Source organism: Diabrotica virgifera, chromosome 1 (assembly GCF_917563875.1).
Source record: "Diabrotica virgifera virgifera chromosome 1, PGI_DIABVI_V3a".
Lineage (NCBI taxonomy): Eukaryota > Metazoa > Arthropoda > Insecta > Coleoptera > Chrysomelidae > Diabrotica > Diabrotica virgifera.
Genome location: NC_065443.1, coordinates 217,184,910 through 217,210,391, shown reverse-complemented (window position 1 = coordinate 217,210,391; position 25,482 = coordinate 217,184,910). Strand labels below are relative to the sequence as shown.

Here is a 25,482-nt window from a genome sequence, read left to right as displayed (position 1 = left end):
ACCAATTTTGTCACCGCCTCACAAAACGTGTTTATAGGGCTTTTCATTCACAGTCATTTGTTTCGAGCTTGTGTCATATGTCGTATAATCCGTGTATATTAATATTATACACAGATTATACAACATATGACAGAAGCTCGAAACAAATGAAAATCTATGAAAAGCCCTATATAATAAATATTATGATCTTTATGGTGAACTTTAAGAGTAGTGAAATAAAGTAGTACTAGTTGCCTAACTAGTACAATTACAATGTTCTGAGTTACAGAAGTAGGCTGTCTTCTACGAAACCAATTTCAATAGATATTTTATGTTATTACCTACTGGTCTTTGTTTTTAAAATAATGAATATAAAATAAAGTTATTAAACGTATTAAATATATTTTTTCTTTTCACAAAAACATTCTTAAGCGTTTATAAAAAAAATTAAGTGAAATTCTAGAATGTTAATTTTTGGATTTATTTGAAGAGAAAGCGTTGTCACGAAAGCTTTATAGTGATTTAAATGGATTACTTTATTGTTATTTTATTTTATCATGTATTTTTTCTTATTAATAAGTTTCTCATGCTGCATAAAGTCGATTCAATTTGGATAACATTAGTACTTTGCGTAAGAAAAAGGGACATAACAGAAAACTGAAGTGTATTATAACATTGGTTCTATGTTTGTTATACTCTAAGACCTAAAAGTAACAGACTAGCCTGATCTAATTTCTAACCTGCTTAGTAGCAGTAAATGAGACGACTCACATTATTATTAAAAGTGTATTTAATAAACAGAAAGTTTTTTATATTTACTTTTTATAGATACCTATTTATGCATATTCAATATAAAGTATTCGAATGAGCTGAAGATATTAGTATCAGTAAGTGATAGAAAGTATATTGACTCTTGAAAACTTACCCACAGATGTGCAAAAGTGTTTGTGTGCATCCAGTGTCTTCATGCAACGTTTATTTCTCAGATCCCATACCCTAAGTGTTTTGTCATCGCTAGCAGAGACCAAAAATTTGCCTCCTGGATGAAATACTACGCCTCGGACCCAGTTGTCGTGTCCCGTTAAGACGAATAAAGCGATGCCAGCTCCAACATCCCATATCCTACAAATTAAAACGATATGATTTAAATAAAAAAATTCAGAAAAATTTCTTTCTAGTTAACACTGAAACAGTCACCATTAAATTTAATAAAAAAGAATAGAAGTCTTTGTTAATCTCCAATATTTCGTACTTGCTTTTTTTCTATGATCTTATTATGAGATGTGAGCAATAAAGTAAGAGCAGAATAAATGAGCGAGTGGTATGTTGGTTAAAGAAAAACTCTAATTAGTCCAGGAAACGAAGCTTTTCACCTCGCAATTTTTACAGAATGGATCGATTTGCTTGAAAATTTGAGAATAAGTAGTGCATAGTCAAAATATATATGATGCCGAAAGGCGCTTTTACCATGGGGGTGGTTGCCACCCCATCTCGGGGGTGGAAATTTTTTATTATATTTTGACAGCAAAAGTTGGTAAAAACATTCATTCTAAGCTAAAAGTGTTCTATACATTTTTTTGATAAAATTAGTAGTTTTCGATTTATTCGCTATCAAACGTGTTAGTTTTATATCGAAAAAATCAATGTTTTTCGATATTATACTCATTTACAATTCACTCAATTTTTGCAGTAGAAAAATTTTTTTCAAACCAAGTTCTTGGGAATTAAATAACCTACAATTTCATATTTAAACATTTTTTTCGTATCTCTGATGCTAATCTTTCTATTCTGAAGAAAATGGCATTTTTTTACCAAACTCCAAAAATTCGTTATTCGCTTTTAACTCCAGTTTTTTAAACTAATCATTCCAAGCCAGTAAAACTTCTAGAATCTATTAATAAAACATAAATAAAGAAGAATGACTAAAAACACCGCTAACATACATTATTTTGCTTCCAATTGGATTTCTCTTTTTTTTTCAAAAAAATATATTGATTTTTAAGTATAATTTTTTTTTAAATAAAAATGTGTACCATTTTTATTCGGTTGCGATGCGAAGGCAAACCAATCTTACTTTTTAATTAGAATACGGAGTGCAGTCCAGTTCCTTTAACCGCGATTTTCTGCTCTTATTGGAGCTTCATCAGAAGAAACGTAGGTACTATTCTCCATAATCCAACTAAATTGCATCGAGAGGTTTTACAACACATCGCAACCAAATGGATGATAATAGGTGGCTAGCGCCATCTGGCAATTGAAAGACGAAGCAAGTTTTCAGTCCTAATAGTAAATTAATAATATTGAAAAATATTAAAAATCACTAAAAGATTTTTAAATTGAAAACTTATTGGTACATTTTCATGGTAACACCTCCAAGACTTCTATAATTTGCAAGTCATATGGATGCTGCAGTGAAGACGAGAGGGAAGGAATTCTACACTTTGCAATTCACATCCCCCGTCTGCAGCCGGCAAAATTCCAACTGAAAGATGCACCTGGTTACTCTACGGAGTAATACAAAAATAAAATAAAAATGTGTACCATTTTTATTCGGTTGCGATGCGAAGGCAAACCAATCTTACTTTTTAATTAGAATACGGAGTGCAGTCCAGTTCCTTTAACCGCGATTTTCTGCTTTTATTGGAGCTTCATCAGAAGAAACGTAGGCACTATTCTCCATAATCCAACTAAATTGCATCGAGAGGTTTTACAACACATCGCAACCAAATGGATGATAATAGGTGGCTAGCGCCATCTGGCAATTGAAAGACGAAGCAAGTTTTCAATCCTAATAGTAAATTAATAATATTGAAAAATATTAAAAATTACTAAAAGATTTTTAAATTGAAAACTTATTGGTACATTTTCATGGTAACACCTCCAAGACTTCTATAATTTGCAAGTCATATGGATGCTGCAGTGAAGACGAGAGGGAAGGAATTCTACACTTTGCAATTCACATCCCCCGTCTGCAGCCGGAAAAATTCCAACTGAAAGATGCACCTGGTTACTCTACGGAGTAATACGAAAATAAAATAAAAATGTGTACCATTTTTATTCGGTTGCGATGCGAAGACAAACCAATCTTACTTTTTAATTAGAATACGGAGTGCAGTCCAGTTCCTTTAACCGCGATTTTCTGCTCTTATTGGAGCTTCATCAGAAGAAACGTAGGCACTATTCTCCATAATCCAACTAAATTGCATCGAGAGGTTTTACAACACATCGCAACCAAATGGATGATAATAGGTGGCTAGCGCCATCTGGCAATTGAAAGACGAAGCAAGTTTTCAATCCTAATAGTAAATTAATAATATTGAAAAATATTAAAAATCACTAAAAGATTTTTGATCGTGGCAACAACGCATTGTGCGAAATAAAAGTGTTAAACATTTTCACCAGAGTTTATTCCGATTTTTGAGGTAATAGTGCGAAATAAAATATTAACTATATGCGAACATTTGTATAAGGTCATAAACTATCTAAAGTGCAAAAAATAGTGGCAAAAATCGGCCTATAAGTAACTTATAGAACATTTTATGTTAATCAAAACAAACGACATTTTATAAATTCCAGTTCTTTTGACAACAGATAAGAGAACAAGTCTTGATCAAATTAAAAGCGACGTTGCCGGTTTTCCAAAAAGTTTTAAAAATCCAAGAAAGGAAATCAATCAATTAATAATAAACTAAGTAAACAAGATTTCGAAGTAAAAAGAATTTTAATATATTGAAAGTCATACTCAATTATTGCTTGAGAAGTTCTAGAGCCTTCGCCGGGTCGACTGGGGAACTAGAGCTTATCGCTTGCTTTAATATAGAGTACAAATACATAAAAAATGGTGGATAGTGATAATGATTACACCTCAGAAGACAGTAAAAAGAGAAGTCTAGAGATAGATGCAGACAATATTTTTAACAAGAGCAAGAAACTATCCAGAACACCAACCAAACAACAGAAAGATGAAAACAAAATTGATCAGCTTTTAAAAATGATGCAAAATTTAACAGATCAAACACAAAGTTTAACATCGGAGGTAAAAGGAATAAAAGAAGAACAACGAGAATATAGAAATGACCTCCGAGAATTAAGAAAAGAAATAAATGAATTCAAACAAAGTAACCAACAACTACAAAAAGAAAATGATGAAATGAAACAGGAACTAAAGATAGTGAAAATGAAGGTAGAAAAGTTCGAGAAAGAGAGAAAAGCTAACAATGTTATTGTCCAGGGTCTACCGATGGATACAAATAACCCAAATGTAGTCAATGAGGTTATGGCAGATTTCGTGGAAAGAGAATTAGGTATTAAAGTAGAAATAGAAGAAGCTTATAAAATAGGGGACAAAACATGTCTTGTAAAACTAAAAAACAAAAATGAAAAAATAAAAATTATGAAGAACAAAAACAAACTAAGGAATTCAAAGCCGGAAATATATATCAATAACGATCTAACGCAAGAAGAGATGAAAATACAACAAGAAATACGGAGAATTGCAAAATTTCAAAAAGAAAACGGTAAGAACACTAGAGTAGGTTATCAAAAATTAATTATTGACGGGACTGAATGGAAATGGAACAAAGAGAAGAATGAACTGGAAAGGGCAAAGCAGGACACGCCAAAAAACTGATAAAAAAACAAATATTGGATACAACACAAAAAACGGACACGAAAATGGCAAAGGAAAAGGACCTGAACAGATTAGATAAAATAAAACATACGAACACAAAAAAATATAATAAAAAACCGAAAAAATGTGATCAACTAAAAATAAGTACGTGGAACATCAGAACAATGCTTGAACCAGGAAAAATGCAGGATATCGTCTCAGAACTAGAAAGATACCAAATTGATATTGCAGTGATTCAAGAAATCAGATGGGCAGGTCAAGGAGAAATAAATAGAAAAAACTACACACTACAGTACTCGGGACATGAAAAACAAGGTCAATATGGAGTTGCTTTCATAATTATGGGAAAAATAAAAAATAACATTATGCAATTTAAACCAATAAATGAACGTATGGCTTACCTGAGAATTAACGCCAAACCATTTAATATATCAATCATAAACGTATATGCCCCAACTGAAAGTGCTACTGCGGAGGAAAAAGACAAATTGTATGAGGAACTCGAACGAGAAATGGAGAAGTTACCTAGAGAAGACACAATACTGGTAATGGGAGATTTTAATGCCCAAATAGGTAAGGAAGACTACATTAACCAAGTAGCAGGTAAGCACACAATACACGAAAAAACTAACGACAATGGCCAACGATTATGTAATCTAGCATCTAGTACCAATATGATTATCGTTAGTACAAAATTCGAACATCCCAAATACCATAAAGTGACGTGGATTTCCCCAGACCAAAAAACATGGTCACAAATAGACCATATTCTGATTACAAGAAGGAAGCAAACATCGGTAACAGACGTGAGGTCCTACAGAGGTGCACATGCAGACACAGACCATTTTATGGTGACTGCAAAAGTAAGACAAAAAGTCAAAAGAACACTAAAAAACACGACAACAAAAAATAAATGGCACGTAGAAAAACTGAATACTCCAGACATAAGGATTAAATATGCTGATGACATGAACAAAAAACTGAAGGAACAATCTAAACCTACAAAGGATATAGAAACAGAATGGAGAAATATAAAAAAATGTATAAATGAAACAGCGGAAGTACACGTAGGGATAAAAAGAAACAAAAAAAGACAAGAATGGTATAATGAAGAATGCCATAAAATGTTAAAAAAGAAGGTAGAAATGAGACAAATGTGGATAAGAACAAATAGACAGGATTATAGGGAAGAATACAATATAATAAGGCATGCATGTAAGAAAAAAATAAGGAAAATTAGACGTGAGTGGTTGGATGATAAGATAAAAGAAATAGAAAAAGAGAGTAAGAACAGAAACACAAAAGAATTCTATAAGAAAATTAGTGAGCAGAACAAAACGTTTAAAGGAAAGATAAAAAGCATAAAAGATAAAAATGGAAAAGTATCAGAAAACGATGAAGAGTATAAAGAAATTTGGACTAACTATTTTAAAGAATTATTAACAGAACAACAAGATCAAGACCTAAATGAAAACAGAGGAGAAGAGACAATGATGTTAGGAAACCAGCTACAAATACCAACAAAAGAGGAAGTTGAGGAAATTATTAATAGCAGCCGTAATGGTAAAGCCTCAGGATCGGACTGTATCAATATGGAGCTTATAAAATATGGTGGTGAAGAATTAAAAGATAGATTATACAATTTAATAAAAGACATATGGGACGAAGAAAAAATGCCGGAAGAATGGTACAAAGGACAAATTATCACGATTCATAAAAAAGGAGATCAACAGATGTGTAAAAACTACAGAGGACTGACGCTATTAAACACAGCATATAAAATCATGTCCGCCTTAATACAACGAAGACTGACCGAAGCTACCACGAATATCATAGGACACTATCAATGCGGATTTGTTAAGGGAAAGTCTACAACAGATGCCATACATACAGTTAAACAAATTATGGAAAAAGCTCATGGATATAAAATAGAAATTGAACTGCTTTTTATAGATTTTCGACAAGCATTTGATACAATAAATAGATCAAAACTAATGGTAGCTCTGAAAGAAATGGGAATACAACATAAATTAAGAAGATTAATACAAATGACAATGAGTAGAACTGTAGTTAGTATAAAAACTCAAGTAGGCGACACAGAAGAATTTGTCATCAATAAAGGGGTGAGACAAGGAGATTCATTATCAGCAACTCTGTTTAATCTTGCCCTAGAATACGTCGTCAGGAAGATCAACAAAGGCACCCTCCGAACGAGAGAAGGACAAATAATAGCATACGCTGATGATATTGTGCTAATAACAAAAAATAGAAAAACAATGGAACGAATGTTAAACGAAATGGTAACAGAAGGAAAAGTAATGGGATTAAAAATAAACCAAGAGAAAACCAAAATAATGAGATTTGACAAAAACTTTGAAAACAGAAAGGTTAGAGTAGGAGAATACACTTTTGAAGAAGTCGAAAAATTTAAATATTTAGGAATATTAATAACAAACAATGGAGAAAGAGAAACCGAAATCAAAGAAAGGATTATTACAGCAAATAAGAGCTTCCATGCAAATAAAAAATTACTTAAAAATAAGTTATTGAGTAAGAAATCAAAAATGAAAGTATACAAAACAATAATTCGACCGACGATGATGTATGCAGCCGAAACTCTTAGCATGACAAAAAAACAAGAGGAAAACCTTAGAATACAAGAAAGAAAAATACTAAGAGCAATATTAGGACCAATAAAAATAAATGACAATGAATTTAGACAAAGAACGAACCTTGAGTTACTGGAAGAAATTGAGGAGGATATAGTATGTAAAATAAAACAGCAAAGAGCAAAATGGCTAGGACACATATGGAGATCCGGATCAACTACGACGATATACTCAATATTGGAATGGACACCAGCTGGCAAAAGAAGACGTGGAAGACCAAGATCTACATGGTTACAAGAAGTAGTAAGTGATCTCAACAATGCGGGCATACGACATTGGAAAGGGAAAACCAGAGACAGGAAAGAGTGGAGAAAAATAACAGAGAAAATTAAATAACGAACATGAGGACTGATCTACCTCAAAACATAGATCTAGAGAGCGTAAGCGGCGTAACCCCTAAAGGGGTGTTTAGCCACTATATATATATAAAAGATTTTTAAATTGAAAACTTATTGGTACATTTTCATGGTAACACCTCCAAGACTTCTATAATTTGCAAGTCATATGGATGCTGCAGTGAAGACGAGAGGGAAGGAATTCTACACTTTGCAATTCACATCCCCCGTCTGCAGCCGGCAAAATTCCAACTGAAAGATGCACCTGGTTACTCTACGGAGTAATACGAAAATAAAATAAAAATGTGTACCATTTTTATTCGGTTGCGATGCGAAGGCAAACCAATCTTACTTTTTAATTAGAATACGGAGTGCAGTCCAGTTCCTTTAACCGCGATTTTCTGCTCTTATTGGAGCTTCATCAGAAGAAACGTAGGCACTATTCTCGTAGAAAATCGCGGTTAAAGGAACTGGACTGCACTCCGTATTCTAATTAAAAAGTAAGATTGGTTTGCCTTCGCATCGCAACCGAATAAAAATGGTACACATTTTTATTTTATTTTCGTATTACTCCGTAGAGTAACCAGGTGCATCTTTCAGTTGGAATTTTGCCGGCTGCAGACGGGGGATGTGAATTGCAAAGTGTAGAATTCCTTCCCTCTCGTCTTCACTGCAGCATCCATATGACTTGCAAATTATAGAAGTCTTGGAGGTGTTACCATGAAAATGTACCAATAAGTTTTCAATTTAAAAATCTTTTAGTGATTTTTAATATTTTTCAATATTATTAATTTACTATTAGGATTGAAAACTTGCTTCGTCTTTCAATTGCCAGATGGCGCTAGCCACCTATTATCATCCATTTGGTTGCGATGTGTTGTAAAACCTCTCGATGCAATTTAGTTGGATTATGGAGAATAGTGCCTACGTTTCTTCTGATGAAGCTCCAATAAGAGCAGAAAATCGAGGTTAAAGGAACTGGACTGCACTCCGTATTCTAATTAAAAAGTAAGATTGGTTTGCCTTCGCATCGCAACCGAATAAAAATGGTACACATTTTTATTTTATTTTCGTATTACTCCGTAGAGTAACCAGGTGCATCTTTCAGTTGGAATTTTGCCGGCTGCAGACGGGGGATGTGAATTGCAAAGTGTAAAATTCCTTCCCTCTCGTCTTCACTGCAGCATCCATATGACTTGCAAATTATAGAAGTCTTGGAGGTGTTACCATGAAAATGTACCAATAAGTTTTCAATTTAAAAATCTTTTAGTGATTTTTAATATTTTTCAATATTATTAATTTACTATTAGGATTGAAAACTTGCTTCGTCTCTATAATTTTTTTATTTTTTATCTTAAAAAGTTTGGTAAAAAAGAATTTTGTAGGTTTTTACAAGATATATAGGCCTATTAATATTAAATCTTTTTAAAATCCTCAGTTGCAAAAAGAGGTGACTTTGACAGGGTTGGTAAAGGTGTTTTTTGCATGTTATTACAAGTTTTAATTGTCAATAGCTCACTCAATTTATGCCGTAGAAAAAATTTTGGCAAACCAGGTTCTTGGGAATTAAATAGGCTACAATTTCATATTTAAATATTTTTTCGTATCTCTGATGATAATCTTTCTATTCTGAAACTTTTTCAAAACTACAAAAACTCGTTATTCGCTTTAAACTCCATTTTTTTTAAAAACTAATATTAATAATACATAAATAAAGAAGACCAAATAAGGCCAACGACTAATTTTAATTAGGGTGGTGATTAGGAGGCTGCTTCCGATCACTTTTTCGCTGAAAAAAATAGGGATTGACATTATTTTCATTACAAGTCACTTAATTTTTATGCTAGAGACTCTTTTTTATTTCTGGAAATAGATATTTTTAAATACCTTATTTAAATTGGTTTGAATAAGTTATTCTCGAAAAATGCATAGTTTTCCCGTCTTTTGACTTTGAAACTACAATATTTAGCATTTGACTTAGAAGAGCTAACATATAATAAAGTATAGCTCGATTACTATTGGTCTTAAAGAAAACTAAAAAAAAAACGGTTTTGTTTATTTTTTTAAAAGATACATTTTTGTTAAGTAAAGTTGAACGAAAACTTTTGGAGTTATTAGCGGAAAACTTATTAAAAACATTGATTTTTTCAATATTTTTTTATATTGGCTTTAGGATTAGACCATGCGGCCAGAAACAAAGTAAATAGTACATACATAAACATAATATATCTTATCTAAACTATCTAATTACTAATCTAAGTTAAGGTTATCTAAGTCTGACCGACCTTTTTGTTAAGAATAGATATAATAAATATTTTATTTTTAAAGTGAATTTTTGCTAAATTAATCTTAATAAAAATTTTGGGATAAGGACAAGGGTCACACTTTTCTCATTCAAGGGATTTTCTTTTTTCTTAATAATTATTGATTACCTATATACCCACCCCACACGGTAAGGCAGGCATGTAGGCAATCAAAAGGAAAGACATTTAAGGTTACGAGCCTAATCTAGTCATTTTATAACTTAATTTTACAGTCATATAGGAAAAACAAAATAAAATCAAAAATACGTTTATCACTCAGTGCCAAATGATACATAACATTATAGGGACCGTAAACGTTTAAACTTCTTAAATTTTTTGTAAGAATGTCCGACTGATGTGTGTACTTCTTACAATTAAAAAATATATGATCCAAGTCCGCCGTTTCATTGCAAATATCACAGAGATTGTTATTAGTTATTTTTATTTTGTATAAATGTGCCGGATAGCAAGCATGTCCAAATTTCATCCGAGATATGGTTGTTATGGAACTTCTCGGATAATCGTAATTTTTAAACCAGTAATTTTTTCGAATATCGGGTTCTAGCAATGTATATCTTGTGCCTTTTGTCAAAATAAAAATGTTTATATTGTTTAGACCATTTTTTATATAAATTATCCTTCTAACAATTTCAATAGCGAATAAATCGAAAACTTAATTTTATCAAAAAAATGTATAGAATGTTTTTTGCTTGGAATGAATGTTTTTACCAACTTTGCGATCAAAATATAATAAAAAAAATTTTGAAGTAAAGAAAATAAGCTTTTTTTATTCCACAATGTATATACCTAAACGTACAAGAAAAAAGTCATAATGAGAAATTTAAAAAATAATCATTAAAAATATCAAAAATCATTAAAAGTTTAAAATCTTAAAAAAGCATAACTTGTTTAAAAAGAGCCGTATAATCTTATACAATAGACCATTTTAAAGGTAATTGACTTCTCTTTCTACTAATTTTACCATTGCATATACCTAGAAATGCGTAGAAAAAAGTTACAGAGCAATGTCACAGTATAAAGAGGGACAGTAGAACCACTCTCCGAAAAATTGGAAGTAAAATCTGTAGTCGCGGATGGCGACCGCGCAATGTTCTTGGTCGCTTTTGCCCCACTCTCGCATTGCTAGTCGCATAAAAACGTACGGATTTTAACAGGGAAAACCCGCATCCACCACTGGTGAATTGCCAATTGCGTACTGCCGGTATTACTTCTTGAGATCAAAGCGCCGACAGAGAAGTGGTTTTACTGTGGAACCTCTATATACTGTGGCAATGTTTGCGAAATAATGGGGAAAATGGCCCAAAAATGCTGTGAGCGGCGAACTTTGAAAAATCCTATTTCGGAAACTATAAACCCTAGAGACTTTTACCAAACTTCATTTTAAAGAGAAAAGATGGAAGTTATTTTTCGCTAAAGCAATGCCTATACCTATAATATCCCTGTGGAAAAAAGTTATGGAGCAAAAAAACAAAATTGCTTTCTTTCTTTTCTTTTGAATATAGTTTTGTAAAAAAATATATTTTTGACTTTAAAATGTAAAGATTCGATAGTAAATTTAACCTAGAACAATTTTCCTCATAGAACTCACCCTAATTCAACCTGTGCCTAGGGACTAGTTCACCTCTTTCTCAAAAAAGCACCCATTTAAATGGTAGCACTCCGCGGTTTTTTCAAATTTAGAGGTCCATTGACCATATGAGACAATAAAATCCCATTAACGTTGTAGTTCCTTTTAGCTCTCTTATTTTGAACATAATCAATAGCCTATTAAAACATAGCTTTATCATATCATGCCAAATCGTGAATAGGCTACCTTATAATATTTTGAATTCCTCTGCAATCTCGATAAACTTTAATCAACGATTAGCTAAACTGATTTTGTGGACTTTCTTCTACTTCGATGGCTCAGTATGAAAACCTCGTATCTCAGTTTACAGACAATTTTAGAGGATCGTCTTTAAACAAAATTTCTGCATACTCTTACTCTTAAATACGCATAAAAACAAAACAAATTCATTACAAATTTTTGATTCTGAGCACATTTATGTGGTTATACATACATTTTTCACATATATTTTAGGTTAGGCTACTCATAAATTCAGTTTAAAGTATCTCCTGTAAAATGAGATACGAGATTTTCATATTAAGCCACATATTTGTGGTATACAATTTATTTATTTTAAATTTAATTAACCACCTCTTTAAATGTTTATATGTCACTGTCAATTGTTTAATATTTCGTATTGTTCCGAAGAGAATTAATTCTTTAGACATACCTAATTGTTTTATCTCTAGAAGCCGAAGCGAGGAAAGGTCCGGTATGAGCTCCTTTTCTGTTATCTGCTCCGGCAGCTTCGTTGATGGGTCCGGCTGCTGAGTCCGGCGCCCAACATATGCACTCGACAACATGGTCGTGCGCCCTTAACTCCGTCCTACACTCTTTCGACGACGCTACCCAAATCCTGACGCTCTGATCATTGGAGCAACTGGCTAATAGCGAACCGTCCGGGGATGCTCGTACCATCCTTACCTAGAAAACAAAATATTATATAATCCACGCCCTATAAGGATTTTTTATATAAATTTTTAATGACATTAATAAGAATATCAAAAGTATAATAAGACAGCGAACGATTTGTAGAAGTAATAATCAAAACTAAGCCTCACTAAGTACATTGTTGTGTCAAAAATTTTCGAAAGACTTCTTTTAGTCCGAATTCTCGAAAGAATAAACATAAATAACATAATACCTGACCATCGATTTGGCTTTCGACAGAACTACTCAACAATACAGCAGTGCCATAGGATTGTAAATTATATAAAAGAAACTTTAGAGGGAAAGAAAATGTGTGCGGCAGTATTCCTCGATGTGGAAAAAGCATTTGATAATGTGTGGCATAAAGGCCTGTTGTATAAAGTGAAAAAGAATATGCCTAATGAAATATACCTGATATTAAAATCATATCTGAACGAGCGATTTTTCCAAATCAAAGTAAATACCTCACTTTCCAAATATCATCCTATACAGTCCGGAGTACCTCAAGGTGGTGTCCTCGGTCCCTTCCTTTATCTCCTTTACACTGCTGATATACCGGCTGATGATGATATTACTATGGCCACATTTGCCGACGATACAGGAATCCTTACATCAGACGATAACCCAGATAGAGCTTCTAACAAACTGCAAAACTATTTAAGTTCACTTCAAACATGGTTAACAAAATGGAAGATTAAAGTAAACGGTGAAAAGTCTTCACAAATTACGTTCACAACAAGAAGGATCGACTGTCCACAGGTTCATATTAACAACATTCCTATCCCCTTAAAATCAGATGTCAAGTACCTGGGACTCCATTTGGACCGAAAGCTGACATGGAAGAACCATATCAAAACCAAGAAAGCTCAACTAAATTTAAAAGTCAGACAAATGTATTGGCTGCTAGGTAAAAGATCCCAGTTATCATTAGAAAACAAAGTATTATTATACAAAATTATACTAAAGCCGATATGGAGTTATGGTATAGAGTTATGGGGCTGCAGCAAACCGAGCAACACTAAAATACTGCAAACTTTTCAATCAAAGACGCTGCGCATGATAGCGAATGCACCATGGTACGTCTCCAATATAACTATCCATAATGACCTTGGGATACCATTCATCGAAGATGTTATTAGACTACAGGCAACCAAAGCCCAAGAAAGAAATTTCGCCCATGAAAGTCAAACTATTCAACAACTCTACCAGCCGCCACTTGTGGGAAGAAGACTGAAAAGGACATGACCAGAGGACCTAACTGATTAGGTGTATTGGAGAACCATCGATGGATGGTGCCCAAAGCATGCCAGGATTCAAGACTGCTACTATTTGCTAAATACTCTGTGTTTTAATTGGAGTAGATTGTAAATTTGCACTTAATAAAATGAAAAAAAAAGTACATTGTTGAACATATTCTTTTCTCAATATTCTTCATTTTTCCATATTCTGAACTTTTTGTATACAATTTCTTCAAACTAATTGATGGTCGTCTTTGTTTTTTTTTTCAAAGAGGATATTCCATCGTTTTCTTGTCTACTGTGTCGGGTCACTTTATGCCCCCTTTCAGCGCTGTGATTATTTTGACTTTAGACATCTTGAATTTCTTATCTTACCTGATTTTATTTGATCGAAAGGGCAATTTATACATTGATTTACAGTCCATTTACAATATCTCTGTAATTCTTCTGAGTTGTTTTGGAGGCCTTTCGTGAATGAGTAATAATATGCGGTATTTTACCTAGTCATCCGGAATATTTTCTCTATTTAAAGATATCCCACACAACCTATTTAGCATCTGTAAAAGTTTTAAAGATCCGAATTTTACTAATTCCGGATATATTGCTCACGTGCCAAATGTCTGCGATTTTCGTGGTCTTGATACTTTTTCTATATCTACATTTATTTCAGATCTTTTTTGTAGAACTTCATTAAGTAATTTTAGTTTATTTGTATAGTGCGGTTGTCTTTCTGGTAAACTTACTTTACTTTTTCGTGTCCAAGTGTGATAATTTTTCATTTGAGGTGTTCCGCCCAGAATCATACGCAGGTTAACACGATTTCTGGTAAAAATCTTTAATGACATTTCTTTAACACGTTGACGGACGGAACGTCTATAGACGTCTGATTTCCATTGATGTAGCTTATACATTTGACGCACTGTCCGTCAACGTGTTAATTATACACTGACTGGCAACAAAGTGGCCACCCTATAAATTACTGCATATAAAAATTCATTGGAAGTTCTATGCACTGTTTCATATTGTATACTCAACATCTTTTATTTTTAAAACAAAAAATGACCATTACTGCTTGATTCCTTAGCATAATTTATTTTAGAAGGCTAAACAGAAAATAGTGTAATATCGAAACAAATAATTACAAACAAAAAAAATTACGAGTGAACTTGAACAAAATTGTTTAATATCGGGTATTATGCCCTACATCAATGACCGTTTGCATACGATTTGGGAGGGATGTGTAAAGGAACACATTTTGAATAAAGACTTGAGGAATACGTTCATATTCTTCACGAAGCAAGTTTTGAAGTTCTGCAAGACTTTCTGGCTGGCCTGGTTGACTTCTAACCTTACGATGAAGTTCATCCCAAAGATGTTCGATGATGTTCAGATCAGGCTGCAGGCTGGCCATTCTAGAGTATTAATCAGATAACGAGCGATTCACAATTATTGGGATCAAAGCTAGCCGTGCAAAAAATTACGTATGTCTTGTTTTAATCTGAATTTATGTCATTGGTTTATCAATTAATTTTGATTAACATTATAAAACATAAAAAATCAGTCAAAACCTTTAACACAGAACTTAAATCAAAAATAAAAAGAATTAACAAAATTATAAGTAACAATAATAAATAAAATCAAACAAGATGCTGTATATGTCCACCACCAACATCTCTACATAACCTAACTTTTCTTGTTAAGTTGACGTACACTGCAAAGTTGACGTTAACTGGAAAGTATATCTGAATTAAGAATAGACATGCACTGTATAGCTATCTCTGTCGTTCAGAGCCATATATGGTGACAATAATTTTGGATCACACGTTATAATAACACAATAGATTGGGCCAGGTCCGAAAAATAGCGTAACGCGGAACAGTTCGAGTCGGTGGTCTATCTATCTCTCTCTACCAGCGCTTAGCTTTCTCTCTCTAGCATATGATGGCTGCCGCCTCTGTGCCACTGCCGTTCCATTACTCCCACTTCTTGGTAGATACGCTCACACTCGCACGACAGACATACATCCCGATGCATTGAGTGGCATATCCCTAGCCAGATCTATTGTTGACATATCTCTGGTATTAATTCCTACTTCCCCCAGTAATTTGTCATGATTCTTACAGTATGCGGCCATGCATTATCATGCATAGAGACGAAATTGTCCTCAATAAATGGACCAAATGGAACTACTGCTTCTGCCAAAACATCCTCTATGTACCGGTGAGCATTCACGGGGCCATTGATAAAAAAGTTCAGTTCGGGCTTCAAATGAGATTCCAGCCCAAATCATGACACCACCACCGCCAAACTTTCTTCTCTGGGACATACAAGCTTGGGCATATCTTTCATTTCTCCGTCTCCAAACCCTCTCTTGGTCATCGACACACTTCAAACAGAACCACGATTCATCAGTAAAGAGAATTCGGCTGCAATCCTGTATATGGCAGTGTTGATGTCGAACAAAAATTAATTGATTCCTACAGTGTCCAGGTATAAGGTAACAATAGCCGGTCTTCTTGCCATTAGTCCTCTTTCATTGAGGCGTCTTCTAACCGTTCTCTCACTTGCATTCACATTTCGAACATCCCGCAGACAGTTTCTTGCGGCAATTGCAGTGGAATAGCGATTTCTTAAAAGTTCCATCACAATAAAACGATCCTCTTTTTGCGAAATACAATGCATGAAACTTCCAATGAGTGGCCACATTTTTTGCCGGTCAGTGTATAATCATCGTTTCATAACTTTTAAAATATTATAAAACATACAAATGGGCTTCCCATGTTCCTAGGTATAATCCTCAGCTAATCTGTAAATCAATTATCTTTTCATATAATTTGAATACATAGTTTACTCACCCAATCCCTATGACCTGTGTATGTTTTCACGCAATACCCCGTCGATACCTCCCACATTTTGATGGTCTTATCCCTACTAGACGAAATGACGAAATCGCCAGCTGGCATGAACGAAACGCTCGAAACGTTGTGATCGTGACCTAACATAGTGCGCACGCACTCAAACGTCTGTTGGAAATCCCATAGTTTGATGCTCATGTCGGCACTACAGGATACCAGTAATTTACCTGAAAATAAATGATATTAAGTAATTCATATACAATAAGAGTCACCGTTCTAGACACATGGGTATATACCTAATTGCTATGCTTATGGGCTAATCCGGTCCGTTCTCAGATGTGACTTTCATCCCTGTCATGTTACTGTCAAGAAACTATTCAAAATAATTGTTTTTTGTTACAAAAAATACATTAGTCGATAGTATTATTACTAAGTTTTAAAATAATTTTATTCAAACACCAAGAATAGTACAAAACTTAAAAGTTTTTACAACATTAACAAAATGACAACAACTATAAACTTCAAAATTAAATCAGCTGTATTTAATACAGCTGATCTATTATTTGTCAGCTTTCTATGTTAATATTCAGTTTCCATACATTTTCACGTTCTAGACGTCACTTGACATAAAAATAAACATTGCAACAAGTGAAGGGTCGAGGACTGTAATAGCTCAATGTTCCTATGTGTCTAGTACGGTGGTTCTTACTGTATATAACATAATTAGTGTGAAACTAGTCCGAAAAATCCAGGACATGGTCCGAATTACGAAGTCGTGTCCTGGCGTCCCGGACAAGGCTTCCGGGCCGTCCGAATTTTCAACGTTTTGGTAAAATTCTATTTTGAAATTTTGAATACGTTATTCTTCTAAGAATTCACATGAAACTAAATTGCTTGGACGAAAAAATTAATGGTGGGTCACGGTCATTGTTATAAAGCAAATTTCATCGCAAGACAAAGACAAATATAATTTTAAGAAGAAAGAACTGTTCGCAAGCAATGCAAACAGTGAATATATTTTGTTCGTTGAGGTAAATTTAAAATATGAATGGATTGATTTTTAAAGGTTTTCTTCTTATTTTTAAGCAAATTCCATCATTCGACAAAAATGATAGTAAGAAGTAATCAACATACTGATGTTCTGAAGCTGTTTTTTTGTGGCATATTTGACAATTATATTTTTAATGGGATTAATCCACAATTGGTTGTAATGATTATTTCATTCATAGGAGATTCTGACCAATAGAAAGCTACAGAAATCTAAATTAAATTGATAATTTTTGATAATTTCCCGTCGTCAAGTATATTACGTCAGATGCCCTTCGTCGCTAAGAAAAAATACATTCAGGGACATTAATGACAATTAATGTTTTAAAAGTTATAAAAGAGATGACTTTCAACGGTGAAATATTTATAACAACTGTGTGTGTGCTAATTTTGTACTTACATAAATAAATTACAATAAAATTTTGGTTTTGAACAGTTTTATTCATGAAATAATCGCAACAAATTGCACTCGATCTTTAAAATGAATATAGAATTTTAGAGCTCTTGTGCAATTACTACTGATAATTACATTTTTATATTAACCTCAATTTATATTTACATGGAAATCTAACATCAGCTGTTTTTGTAATTTTTCTTTTTTTTTTTTAGAACGATTTCCTGATTGGAAGTCGAAACGTCAAAAACTAACAAAAATGTAATAATTATCATTACAACCAATTGTGGCTTAATCCCATAAAAAAATATCATTGTCAACATAAAAAATGTTAAATAATCAATCAAACGATGATATTAAGTTTCTATATTAAAAAATAGCCCGATTTTCATTGAAAAGTCCCGGATTTCAGGTGGTTTTTCAGCCTTGTCCCGGATTTGACTGAATTGGAGCTGGTCACACTAAAACATACAGTCCGTACAATATAGATACCGTTGCACGTCATCCGCGTCATAGCACGTGACGTCACACGATATCAACACGAAATATTTAAGTCGTAGGTGTGTTCCTTTTTAGAATCGTTTAGCTGAGTACACTGGAATTACAGCCACTGACATATATTATTATAATATACGCGTAGAAATAATATTGAAAGATCTCTATTAATGTAAATTTAAAGAAACATATCCTAACTTGTTTCATTTGATTTGTATTTGTGGAACATAAAGCGTTTTTATAAAGCACACTTATTCGGATTACACTCTTACTGCGATCGAACAAATAGTCTGGGCTGATTATCGGAGAATAGGCCATTTTTGGGAAAAGTTATTTACCAGCAATTTTATTGCTAGAATCGAATCTTATGATTGTATATATTAATAATATAGATATGCAAAGTCCGCAGATAGTGTGCTACTTTTTTTATAAACAAAATGGCGCCCGAATATCGTGTTTTTTTCAATTTTTGCTCTATAACTCCAAAGATTTTAACTTTACACCAAAAACACTCAAATAAAAATTCACCGCAATTAAATTCTACATAGAGACATGTTTTTTCCGATTTACTTCGACGAAAACTTTCCCCGGAAAAAGCGGGTTTTTCCAACAAAATCTTTAATTTTCAACTAAACTTTTAGATAAGTAGTTGTTAATCAATAATTAAATAACTTGGTAACGTAAAAGCCCTTTCCGTATATATTATAATTCCAGAAGCCGATGGAAATTGAATGAACAGTTTAGCAACAATTGAAATGTTAATTAAAAATTTACGGTCGCTATAATAACGACAATAATTATGATGCATAAGAATAACTATGATTTTTTCATAAAAAGACACTATACCTATCTAATGTACTTTACAGAATTGAAATTGGACTATTTAAGCGGCCTCAGGAATATTTTAAAATTATAAACAATTTTTTGGCTTAAAAACAAATAGAATATCTCAGGAAATATTAAACTAAATTAAATTGTGAAAACGGTATTCGAAAGACAGCGGCAGGACGCTTCTTTTAAAAGAAAAAACGTTTAATTATGACGAGTGGTTCCTGAGATACAACCGGTCAAAGTTGACCGAAATTTACGGCAAAGATATAAACAATAGGATCATAATTTTCAAACCATCACCTTTTTATTTTTGTCCTCTTTCTCCACACTAATTTTCATATCTTTAAAATCCTCATAACATATATTATTATAATAAAAACTATCGATAATACGTGTGAAAATTGCCAAAAATAGCAAAATTCCAATCAAAAATTAGGTTGGAGAAAATGTAACCCTCAAAGTTAAAAATCGGTATACGTTAAAAAAATGCATTTTCTCGGCTTCCCATGGAGCAATTTCCTTCATTCTTTTTTTGTTCCCAAGTAACTCGAGAAGAGCCATCGAATTAACGCATTATTAAATGTCAAACTTGCTTTTGTTTTGTTATAATAAATTAATTTACTTATTATAACACAATATTTTAATTTGTTTAAATAAAAATTGTTTAAATAATTATACAGCTTTCAAATGAAAATATTTATGTTTTTAACTTTAAAAGGTACACTTGTAGTAAGTTTATCTAAAAAAAATCCTACAACTGGAAAAAATATGTAATTTTCTGTTCTTATAAATAAATTTATCTATTATAACAAAACAAAAGCAAGTTTACATTTTCTCCAACCTAATTTTTGATTGGAATTTTGCTGATTTTGGCAATTTTCACACGTATTATCGATAGTTTTTATTATAATAATATAATATGTTACGATTATTTTAAAGATATGAAAATTGATGTGGAGAAAGAGGACAAAAACAAAAAGGTGATGGTTTGAAAATTATGATCCTATTGTTTATATCTTTGCCGTAAATTCCGGTCAACTTTGACCGGTTGTATCTCAGGAACCACTCGTCATAATTAAACGTTTTTTCCTTTAAAAGAAGCGCCCTGCCGCTGTCTTTCGAATACCGTTTTCACAATTTATTTTGGTTGAACATTTCCCGAGATATTCGATTTGTTTATAAACCAAAAAATTGTTTATAATTTTAAAATATTCCTGAGGCCGCTTAAATAGTCCAATTTCAATTCTGTAAAGTACATTAGATAGGTATAGTGTCTTTTTATGAAAAAATCATAGTTATTCTTATGCATCATAATTATTGTCGTTATTATAGCGACCGTAAATTTTTAATTAACATTTTAATTGTTGCTAAACTGTTCATTCAATTTCCATGGACTTCTGGAATTATAATATATACGGAAAGGGCTTTTACGTTACCAAGTTATTTAATTATTGATTAACAACTACTTATCTAAAAGTTTAGTTGAAAATTAACGATTTTGTTGGAAAAACCCGCTTTTTCCGGGGAAAGTTTTCGTCGAAGTAAATCGGAAAAACTACGTCTCAATGCAGAATTTAATTGCGGTGAATTTTTATTTGGGTGTTTTTGGTCTAAAGTTATAATCTTTGGAGTTATAGAGCAAAAATTGAAAAAAAAAACCACGATTTTCGGGCGCCATTTTGTTTATAAAAAATGTAGCACACTATCTGCGGACTTTGCATATCTATATTATTAATACATACAATAATAAGATTCGATTCCAGCAATAAAATTGCTGATAAATAACTTTTCCTTGTATTTTGCTAATTAGCCCAGAGTAAAAGGTGACATTTTGGCATAAATGGTAACATTTATTTGACAGTTGCGGTGATTACACTTCAGATTTGTTTTTATTCTTTACTATAAGTATTCGTTTTATTATATTTTCTTTTCTTATTTACTTTAATGTAAGACTGTAACTTAATTCTAGTGTTCTATTTCTAATGTTTTCACTTATTTTCATTGAATATTAATTTGTTATATAATTCACTTCGCAATAATTATTTGATGTATTTGATTTAAAATGAATTCAAGAATTTTTTGTAATTGGGCAACACTGTCAACTTAGATCTCTGACGTAGATAATGACGAGCAACAGTATCTATATTGTACGGACTGTATGTTGTATAATAATATAATATACATTTCACGGATTTTGTCTAATCAGGGAAACTATATGAGGCACATGTAGAGTTACATCTCTGTTAGATAGTCTGTCAGATTTTGTTTTTGCTTCAGCACCTAGGCAATTGCATCTAGTTTTCCTGATAAATAGAAAATATGTAATACGGAAGTCTTTATTTAATTCACATTCATAGTAGCTATCGTGTACAGCTGGTTGGAATTATTTCATTCATTTATTTCATTTCATTCATTACGTATTGAATAGCCAAATAAACACTACTGGGAGTAAACTTGAGGAATCCATGTTTATAATGAACATAAATTTGATGTCAACAGAACTAATCATTACTGAGAACATTAACACAAATAGGGGACTTAATATGGTTCACTGATGGATCGTACACTTCTCATGGTACTGGATAAGGAATCTTTAGGCAAACATGCAATTATAATAAATCCTACAGCCTACATAAATATACAACTAACTGTGTTTCAGGCTGAAGTTTTTGATTTGGTGTCCTGCATTGATGAAATCGTATATGGAGACTCCAAAATAAAGAGAATCAACATTTACACTGATAACCAAGACTATTTTGGCAGTAAAGAACTCATTCACCAAATCATAACTGATAAGGAACTGCAAAGATCTCCTCAACAACCTGGCAAGACAATGAAAATTATCTTTTATAAATCCTAAATAAATTTTCGTATTTACTAGTAGCGCCACCTGTTGGCAAATAGACAAAGTTTTACCGTAAATATGTATGGGCTATTTCACGAATATACGACTGTCTTGGATTATCGCGACAACGAATATTTTAGTGTGCAACATAAGAAGTGCGAAAGTAAATGGCTCCAATAATTGTTCCAATAAACAACAACGTATTTTGCAATTAACTTTCGTTCCTCATAATTTGCACAGTAAAATATTCGTTGTCGAGATAATCCACAACAGTTGTATGTTCGTGAAATAGGGTATAGTTCAGCTACTACCCTGTCATGTTTTGACGTTTATTTGTGTGTCAAGGCATGTCGTCAGGAGGGCAAAGTCTCCTCAAGTGGCTACCTTAGTAGTGTCTTTACTAAGGGTGCCCGGTCTTGAAGTGGTGCAGGGGAACGAACGAGAACATCTGTTATCAAAACAATGCTCGAGAACCCTACAGAGAAACCTTTGTAGACCCAGAACCTTTCTGTGGTATCACTAAAGATGCTACGAACAATGAGGTTCAGAAGTGGCTGATAAGGAATCGAGATAAAATAATCGAGAATATTGATAAAAAAAATTCTCCAACCATTTGATGAACTTCGATAAACGAGAGATCAAAACGGTCACCGAAATAGTGAGTGTAAATTGCGATTTAAGAAATCTCCTATACAAACTAGGTAATGTGAATGAACCATGGTGCAGAAAGTGCTAAATGGAAGAAGACAATGTCATACACATCGTATATGCCATTGCAATGTGCTAAGTGATGTGAGGCATTCACTGGCCAACTGAGGTTTGAACCAGAAGAAATCCTAAAACTACCAATAAGAAAATTGTTGGCCTTCGTTGAGATCACAGGACTTGTCGTTCTATCGGTTTATCAGCACTTGTATAGTTAATTATAATTTATCATGCATGTATGTGCTTTTGTACCCAAAGTCAAACCTTGTATTTTGGCGTATAAAAATCCTACTTTTTTTATGTATGTAAAGGGTGATTTATTTAGAGGTACTTTTTTAAAAAAGAAAAAACAATGAAAACAACGAATCTTATTTGAAAATCTTAAAAAAGAAATTGTCATAATTGTCATAAAAAAGAACCATTCTTTACAATTACTTCTTACAGAGAATTTCTTTCAAATGTTGAGCATTATTGCGGTTAAGATGATCCATTCTAAAGTTCTAATTCTCGATAAGGCGTTCGGGCTTTTCGATTGGTATTTGACCAGTGACTCGTGTAATATTGGCCTACAATGATTCAATCGTAGCCGGTTTATTTATAATGAACTATTTTAAATGGGAAATAAGCCACAATTTTATCAAAAAAATGAATTTATTAACGTGTCGACGCCCAAGTTTAATAAATTTTAAATTTATTAACGATTTATTTATGTAGACGTTGGACTTTAGGTAGCCTCAAAGGAAAACGACTAGATGTGTGATGTCACAGGATATAGGCGACCAATTCACTGGTCCGAAGCGTGAAATAAATTGCTCACCGAACCGTTTTCGCAGTTAAGCCGTGCTTTCACGGGATATATGGCAGTTGGCGCCATATTTTTGGAGCCAAATGTTATTCAAACTACGAACTTCAATTTCTGGTACCAAATAGTCAGTTATCATGGCGCAATAACGGTCTCCATTCATTGTCTCCATTCTGGGAGGCTTTAAAAGGAGGCTTTAAAGACATGGACCGACAATGCCGCCGGCCCATAAACTACACCAAACAGTAGTTCTCTCTGAATGTAATGACAACTCTTGAATCTCTTTGAGCTGCTAATCAACCCAAATGCGGGCATTTTGTCTATTCACGTCCTCATTAAGCCAAAAATGGGCCTCATCGGAAAAAAAATTTTGCTCTGAGCGCACGAACCAAATTCCTCATTGAACGCCTGTTTTCGTAATACAGCTAAATAATTTCTAGACGTTGTGCCGAGTTAACTCTTTCCAGGATGAAATGTCAAACAATACTGAATAAGAAAGCAACTTTAGGTGATACCATTCATGAACGGTCTCCCAACAAATCCTCACCAAAAAAAGTTCATCTAAATGAATCACCATTTATTTCTAAGACTCACTTAAATTTTCACATTAGTAAATGATGAGAACGTAGTGTTGCAAATTACTACATTTCTCGTTTATTTTTGTTTAATTTGGTTTTACTTGTGTTGTTTGTCATAAATTTAAAAACAAAATATGTACATAATGCAGGTTATTTTAAATTTAAATTTTATTTTTCATTCGCTCAAAAATAAAACTGATTATTACTGTAGCCTTTTCTTTAGACGAAGTAGACAAAAAAAATTAAAAATTAAAAACTGATGGGATCAGATTTGTCAATTCAAATTGATCAAAGGTAGATTGGAAATTTTAGATAAAGCTGTAGTCCTATAGTCCGAATATATTTTAATTTCGTACATTATATTGGAAGTAAACTCACCCGATGCATCAAAAGCTATATCCTGGACGCAATCCGTGTGACCTTTAAGGGTGCGTTCGAATTCACCAGTCTCGAAGTCCCACACTTTGATGGTGGCGTCTTCACTTGCCGAAACCATGAGACTGAAGACTGGATGAAAGATTACTCGAGTCACAGGCGCTCGATGACCTAAAACATACAATAAATATTATTAGGTGTGCCAAAATGGTAGTTAGGTTCATGTTTGAACGAGCAAGTGGATGAATAAATTCTCCAATAATTATATAATCATTCACTTCCTTATAGCATCAGATAATAATTAAAATATTCCAGAGAATACTGTTTCCAATGTATAATAATTATTATTTTTCTTATGTCCGCATATCATCTCAAAATATGATAAATTTTAATTTGTCTTCTACTTGAATTGATACACTTTTTATTTATTTGCTAATTTGATATTTTTAACATCTGTCGCTCTATGACTTGTTTGGGCTTTTGCTATTTTTTCAATCATTCTTCTAAAAGTGAATGTTTTTCATTTTCTGGGCTTATCCTTATTTTGCCAGTCTGATTTTTTTGTTTTGTAATATTAAGAACATATAATAATCAAAAAGATTCACCATCAATGATTTTAATTAGATAGATTCTGGGCAAAATATGTGCGCTATTATTGAGGTGGGTTAATCCCCTTTTTCATTCTGTGTTACAATAATTATTTGTTGTATATCAGTTACTTTTATTTTATTTGTTTGCTCGATTTTCAGTTTATTCTACTTGTCGTTTCCCATTTTTTTTATCTTCATGCTTCCCAGTGTCATGTTTATTATCAGAGTATCACTTTCTTCATTATCAAATCATC

The 25,482-nt window shown here is 32.8% G+C and overlaps 1 protein-coding gene across 1 annotated transcript in view; it reads right to left on the bottom strand.

The window, feature by feature from the left end:
- LOC126882408 (lissencephaly-1 homolog) overlaps positions 1 to 25,482 on the bottom strand; it is a 179,280-nt gene that overhangs the window by 9,162 nt on the left and 144,636 nt on the right. Inside the window, exons 4-7 of the mRNA XM_050647353.1 lie at positions 24,642 to 24,809; positions 16,567 to 16,793; positions 12,214 to 12,467; positions 905 to 1,101 (exon numbers count right to left, since the gene is read on the bottom strand). Of these exons, the coding sequence (XP_050503310.1) occupies positions 905 to 1,101; positions 12,214 to 12,467; positions 16,567 to 16,793; positions 24,642 to 24,809 (846 nt within the window). The remainder of the gene's footprint in view (positions 1 to 904; positions 1,102 to 12,213; positions 12,468 to 16,566; positions 16,794 to 24,641; positions 24,810 to 25,482) is intronic.